This window comes from Pithys albifrons, chromosome 5, assembly GCF_047495875.1.
Source record: "Pithys albifrons albifrons isolate INPA30051 chromosome 5, PitAlb_v1, whole genome shotgun sequence".
Lineage (NCBI taxonomy): Eukaryota > Metazoa > Chordata > Aves > Passeriformes > Thamnophilidae > Pithys > Pithys albifrons.
Window position 1 is genome coordinate 75,993,394 of NC_092462.1, and position 6,096 is coordinate 75,999,489.

Genomic DNA, 6,096 nt, shown 5'->3' on the forward strand with positions numbered 1-6,096 from the left:
GAATCAACAGGGAAAAGCAGTCAGGGAGGATTGTCATCCCAGCATCAGACACCCTTGGATTGTCACCCCAGCATCAGAGACACCCTCAGATTGTCACCCCAGTATCAGAGACACCCTTGGATTGTCACCCCAGCATCAGACACCCTCAGATTGTCATCCCAGCATCAGACACCCTCTGATTGTCACCCCAGCATCAGAGACACCCTCGGATTGTCATCCCAGTATCAGAGACACCCTCGGATTGTCATCCCAGCATCAGACACCCTCAGATTGTCACCCCAGCATCAAACACCCTTGGATTGTCACCCAACCATCAGAGACACCCTTGGATTGTCACCCCAGCATCAGAGACACCCTTGGATTGTCACCCAACCATCAGAGACACCCTCTGATTGTCACCCCAGCATCAGAGACACCCTCAGATTGTCGCCCCAGTATCAGAGACACCCTTGGATTGTCACCCCAGCATCAGGGACACTGATTGTCACCCCAGCATTAGAGACACCCTCAGATTGTCACCCCAGCCTCTCTGCTTGAAACTGTGCTGTGATGCTTCAAGAGCAAACAGGAGATCACCTGCCACCAAGTACCACCAGCCTGGTGAAGAAGGCCCAAGAATTAACAGCACGTGGCTACCAAACAGCAACCAAATAAATTCAGAGGGTTCCTCCCCACTGGCTGCAGTTTAGTCCTGTAGTTCCAGCTCTCAGATTTGGTCTCACTTGGACCAAAGCAGCACAGACATGTCCCCAGGCATCAAAAAGCAACAATGGCAGCTCAGTCTCCACTGTTCAAAGTTCCACATCCACCGTGTCCTCCTCGTGGTCCTTGATGTCCGTGGAGTCCGCGGTCGCAGGCTGGACCACCCCAAACTGTGACAGCTTTGCCACCTTCTGCTCCATGCTCTGCTTCCTCCATTTGATCCTCCGGTTCTGGAACCAGACTTTCACCTAGCAGGGAAATGGAACAGCTGAAGCCAAGCTCTCCAGGAGCACCTTTCCAATGCCACGTGCTTCCAAGGAAGCAGAATTCCTTCAAAAGGGGGTCATGCCCTCAAGGAATAGTGAAGGAGAAGGAGGAGGTGACACTATGGATGGCAGAGCAGTGCTGGGAAAAGGGCCAGGGGAGAGTGGGATGCAGCTGCCCCCTGGGAGGTTCTGGTCAGGGGAGTGGAGGAAGCAGCTCCCTAAGGAGCCACTGAACCCACCCCCAGGACTGCAACTTCCAGAGGGCATGATGAGACCCCCAACTAGCCCCTGTCCCCCCAGAACTGCTCTTGCTTTGCTTTCCTTTTTCCCCAGCTGAATTTGGATCCCACCACAGCTCCTTCTTTCCACAATAAACAAGAACTGCTCTTGCTTTGCTCTCCCTTTTCCCCAGCTGAATTTGGATCCCACCACGGCTCCTTCTTTCCACAATAAACAAGAACTGCTCTTGCTTTGCTTTTCCTTTTCCCCAGCTGAATTTGGATCCCACCTGGCTCCTTCTTTCCACAATAAACAAGCAGTTTGCTTTGGGAAGGGCAGGAACTTACTGGGAAGAGCAGGAAAATAATTAGATCCAGTGTTATAAAAGGACCCTTGAAGCACAGATTGTCTCCCCAGGACCAAAACAATGCAGATCCATGAGTCCAACCCAGCTAAAACTAAACCCAAAGACGTTTGTGCTCCTGAATGCTTTTTGTCCCACTTCATGGATTAAGAAATCTTATCCACCCACCATCCAAACCCATCTCTCCAGGCACATCCCTTCCATGTAATCTTACAGCAAGGGGGCATTTTGCACCCTGTCCTCCTCCCACTGCCACTTCCCAGCAGGAAAACCAGCCCAGCCCAGGTCCAGATTGGTGCCACCTGTTCCTTACCTGAGTCTCTGTGAGGTGCAGAGTCGCAGCCAGGTCCACTCGCTCCGTGCCCACCATGTACTGCTGCTTGAGGAACTCCTGCTCCAGCCTCTCCAGCTGCTCTGGTTTGAAGACAGTGCGGACCCTCTTCATCTTGCAGGGCCCCCCAGACCTCCAGGGCCCAGCAGGGCCCAGAGAGTTGGTCCCCACACAGTGAGACAACTCCAGACCTGTGAGAAAGTGCCAAAAATTGAAAGGGTTTTCACTTAAGGAGCTGGGAGAAAGGAGCACCAAAAAAATCAGGGATGTCCCTGCCCTGTCCCTACCTAGATAATCTCATCTAGGCTCCCTTTCTCATGAAAGGTTGGAGCAGATGATCTTTTGGGGACCTGTTCTGTGAATTTACCCTCTGGTACCCCCTGGACATGCAGCCAGACCCAAAGAATCACAGAATCCTAGAATGGATTGGGTTGGAAAAGACCTCCGAGATCATCAAGTCCAACCCTTGGTCCAACTCCAGTCCCTTTACCAGATCATGGCACTCAGTGCCACGGACAAGCTCAGTTGAAAAATCTTAGAAATCTCAGTTTAGAAATCTTAATGAGGGAGATGAGGGAGCAGAATTTGACCTTCACCTGCACGGGACCTTTGCAACAGGATAATAAAGTCCATCAAGAGCTGCAAATAACAAAAACCCCAGCTCTGTCTCCAGAAGCCCCAAACCACAAATGTCTAAAGTGTGGGGAGTTCACTCCTGACTGGTTCCTGCTTTTACCCTTCCCTGGGCACAGGGAGTCAGTGGCCAGGACCCAGTCCCATGCAGGGCTACATCCTGCTCCTCTGCTCCCAGGAAAGTTCCCAGTGTGCAGAGGGATTAGCAGGACTAACAAGTGGGTCTGGTCTCTGTCTCTCCAGCTGTGGCCTGAGGATAACAATAATCACCATAAATTAACATACAATGCAGTACCAGGGGACCAGCTGGCACCTGACTAAGAGCAGTGACATCTCTCCTTTCTAATTCCCTCCTCCTGATCCAGCTGATGTTCCTGCTCACTGCAGAATCATAGAATGGATTGGGTTGGAAAAGACCTCCCAGATCATCAAGTCCAACCCTTGGTCCAACTCCAGTCCCTTTACCAGATCATGGCACTCAGTGCCACGGCCAAGCTCAGCTGAAAAACCTCCAGGGATGGGGAATCCACCCCCTCTCTGGGCAGCCCATTCCAATGCCTGAGCACTCTCTCGGGAAAGAACTTCTTCCTGATACCCAACCTAAACCTCCCTTGGCAGAGCTTGAGCCCATCGTGCCCCCTTGTCCTATTGCTGAGGGCCTGGGAGAAGAGACCAACCCCCACCTGGCCACAACTTCCCTTCAGGCACTTCCAGACAGTGCTGAGGTCACCTCTGAGCCTCCTCTTCTCCAGGCTGAACACCCCCAGCTCCCTCAGCCTCTCCCCACAGCACTTGTGCTCCAGTCCCTTCTCCAGCCTCGTTGCTCTTCTCTTCTCACTTGGGTTGAAAGAGACCTCTGAGATCATCAAGTCCAACCCTTGATCCAACCCCACTGGGATCACTCTGGCACTCTGTGCCCTGGGCTGGTGATCACAGTAGGGTTGGATCAAGACATGTTGGATTCTCTGTCCCTGGAGGTGTTTCAGAGGACACTCAGTGCCACATCCAGTCCCTTCTCCAGCCTCGTTGCTCTCCTCTGGCTCCGCTCCAGCCCCTCAAAATCTTTCCTCAACTGAGGGGCCCAGAACTGAACACAACACTCAAGGTGTGGCCTCCCCAAGGCAGAGTCCAGGGGAAGGGTTGGTCCCTTAAAATTCCTTCCAACCCAAACCATTCTGTGATTCCATGACCTGCCTGCCCGGCTGATTCCACTGGGTTAACTCCAAAATAACCCACCGGTAACAACCGACTGGGATTTTCCATGTAGAAAGCACCCACTGCACTGGCAGGATCAGGCCATTAATGTTTCTCATCATTGCTGTTCCAAATATTGTGACAAGCCAAGTTTCTTCAGCTTTTATGGAAACACTGCACACAATGATCCCAATTCACACCCACTACTTATCTCTCCTTTAATGACTGATGTTGTCACCTTCTCCAGGCAAAAACCAGCACCTTGACCTACTTATTTCCATTAATTAGGTGTAAGTTCTGCGTGTGTTTAAGGATTTGTGGGATGGAGACCTGACAGCTTAACAGCTGTAATTGCACTTAAAACTATTTTCATCATTAAAATCATTTCACCCGTCACATTTTTTTTTCTGCTTTGATACTGGCACAATAGAGAGTGTAATTTTCAACTTGAAACACTGTGTGGAAATAGCTCTGCCAATTGTTTGACTATGTTTTCATACCTGTGTGTTTGATACAATACAGAGATTAACACAATTCGTGAAAAAAGTAATATTTTAAATAGTTATGCTAAGCAGGTAAAAAAATATGAAAAATACTTTTGATTTCTGAATATTGTAGCATCAGGAGTTCCTTATACACATAAAATATGGGCCTGGCTGCAGGTTAACAGCAAGATCTGCCTTGGGGAGGCCACACCTTGAGTGTTGTGTTCAGTTCTGGGCCCCTGAGTTGAGGAAAGAGATTGAGGGGCTGGAGCGGGGCCAGAGAAGAGCAACGAGGCTGGAGAAGGGAGTGGAGCACAAGTGCTGTGGGGAGAGGCTGAGGGAGCTGGGGGTGTTCAGCCTGGAGAAGAGGAGGCTCAGAGGGGACCTCAGCACTGTCTGGAACTCCCTGAAGGGAAGTTGTGGCCAGGTGGGGGTTGGTCTCTTCTCCCAGGCACTCAGCAATAGGACAAGGGGGCATGATGGGCTCAAGCTCTGCCAGGGGAAATTGAAGTTGGAGAGCAGCAAAAAATTCTTTGCAGAGAGAGTGCTCAGGGATTGGAATGGGCTGCCCAGAGAGGGGGTGGATTCCCCATCCCTGGAGGTTTTTCAGCTGAGCTTGGCTGTGGCACTGAGTGCCATGATCTGGTAAAGGGACTGGAGTTGGACCAAGGGTTGGACTCGATGATCTTGGAGGTCTTTTCCAACCCAATCCATTCTGTGATTCTATGATTCTATGATCATGCTCTGAATGCTAAAACAAATAGTTCAATTGAAGAAAAATATTCTGAGTGGAGGTATTTTGTTAAAATAAATTGATGGGTTTGCTTATAAAGTGACATAAAATTATCCTGATGGATCAGTCAGTATCATCCATTACCCACAGAACAACAAAACCTTTTTCCTTAGATGCTTTTGCACTAAAACTCCAAACAGTTTTTGGGGTCATGTGTTGCAAAACATTTGGTGGTTTCACTTCTGCGTGGGAAAAAATGCAGGGAAGGCAAAATTAGAGAGGAGCAAGGGCGACTTTGGGAGAAGAGGTAGAAAAATGAATTTGGGGGGTGAGGCCTTGGGAAATTACAGGAGGTTTTTGTGGTTGTGATGAAGACAAAGGCAATGAAGTGTCTTTCTAATATATGAAAAGAGAAATAAAAGCACTCATAAAATACAGATGGGGGAACGTGTGGCTGTAGAGGGATTGTCCCCATCCTGAAATCTTCCACTGAGTGGTGTAAATGGTGTCACTGGGGTCTCACTGCACCCAGACACTTCATCTTGGGGGTAAATGGAACTATCACAGAATCAGAGGCTGGTTTGGGTTGGAAAACCAGTAAGGTTCCGTAAGGATCATCCAGATCCAACCCTCTGCCGTGGGCAGAGGTATCTGGTACCAGGTGCTGGAGTCTATTTTAAGGTTTATCAGTTTATTATTAAAACTATTCCAAGTCTGTGACTTCATCACAAATGTAAACTGTGCACTTTGATATTCTGCAAATTTCTGGACGATGGATTAGTAAAATCCTGTAGCATCTTTCAGGAATTAACCACAGGCTCTTTATCAAAAGTGTTTAAAGACACCAAGTGTGTTAGAAATTGTTTTGCAGCACAAAAACTCTCAAAAGATTAAAACGTTCATTTTTGGTCTCGCTATATGCATCACTTACAGAGGGAAGAGCAACTCTAAGGAAAGTTTTTCCTCTCCCTCCTTCAAGTCCCACAGCCCCAGCCCAACTCTCCACCTCGAGGCTCGTTCAGAGGATGCAGGGAATTAAACTACAACTGCAGTGCGGGGGATAAAGCGATTTTGGGTGACCCAAGTCCCGCTGTTCCTCGGTGCGGGAGCGCTCGGCGGGGTCTCCCCGCATCCCCGTCCTCATCCCCGCTCCGCATTCCCGTCCGCAT

The 6,096-nt window shown here is 49.5% G+C and overlaps 1 protein-coding gene across 1 annotated transcript; it reads right to left on the reverse strand.

The window, feature by feature from the left end:
• Positions 1-791: 791 nt before the first annotated feature.
• On the reverse strand, positions 792-2,065 carry LOC139671973 (homeobox protein not2-like). Its single transcript, XM_071555274.1, has 2 exons — positions 1,865-2,065; positions 792-950 (listed from the first exon to the last, which is right to left on the reverse strand). Exons 1-2 carry the CDS (start codon positions 1,994-1,996, stop codon positions 792-794), a joined length of 291 nt encoding a protein of 96 aa, XP_071411375.1. The 5' UTR covers positions 1,997-2,065.
• Between the last annotated feature and the right edge of the window lie 4,031 nt (positions 2,066-6,096).

Excerpts from the sequence above, each read along its gene's own strand:
- LOC139671973 (XM_071555274.1), bottom strand. The coding sequence starts at position 1,996 with ATGAAGAGGGTCCGCACTGTCTTCAAACCAGAGCAGCTGGAGAGGCTG. Across the intron at positions 951-1,864 it reads TGCACCTCACAGAGACTCAG|GTGAAAGTCTGGTTCCAGAA; the intron begins GTAAGGAACAGG and ends TTTCCCTGCTAG.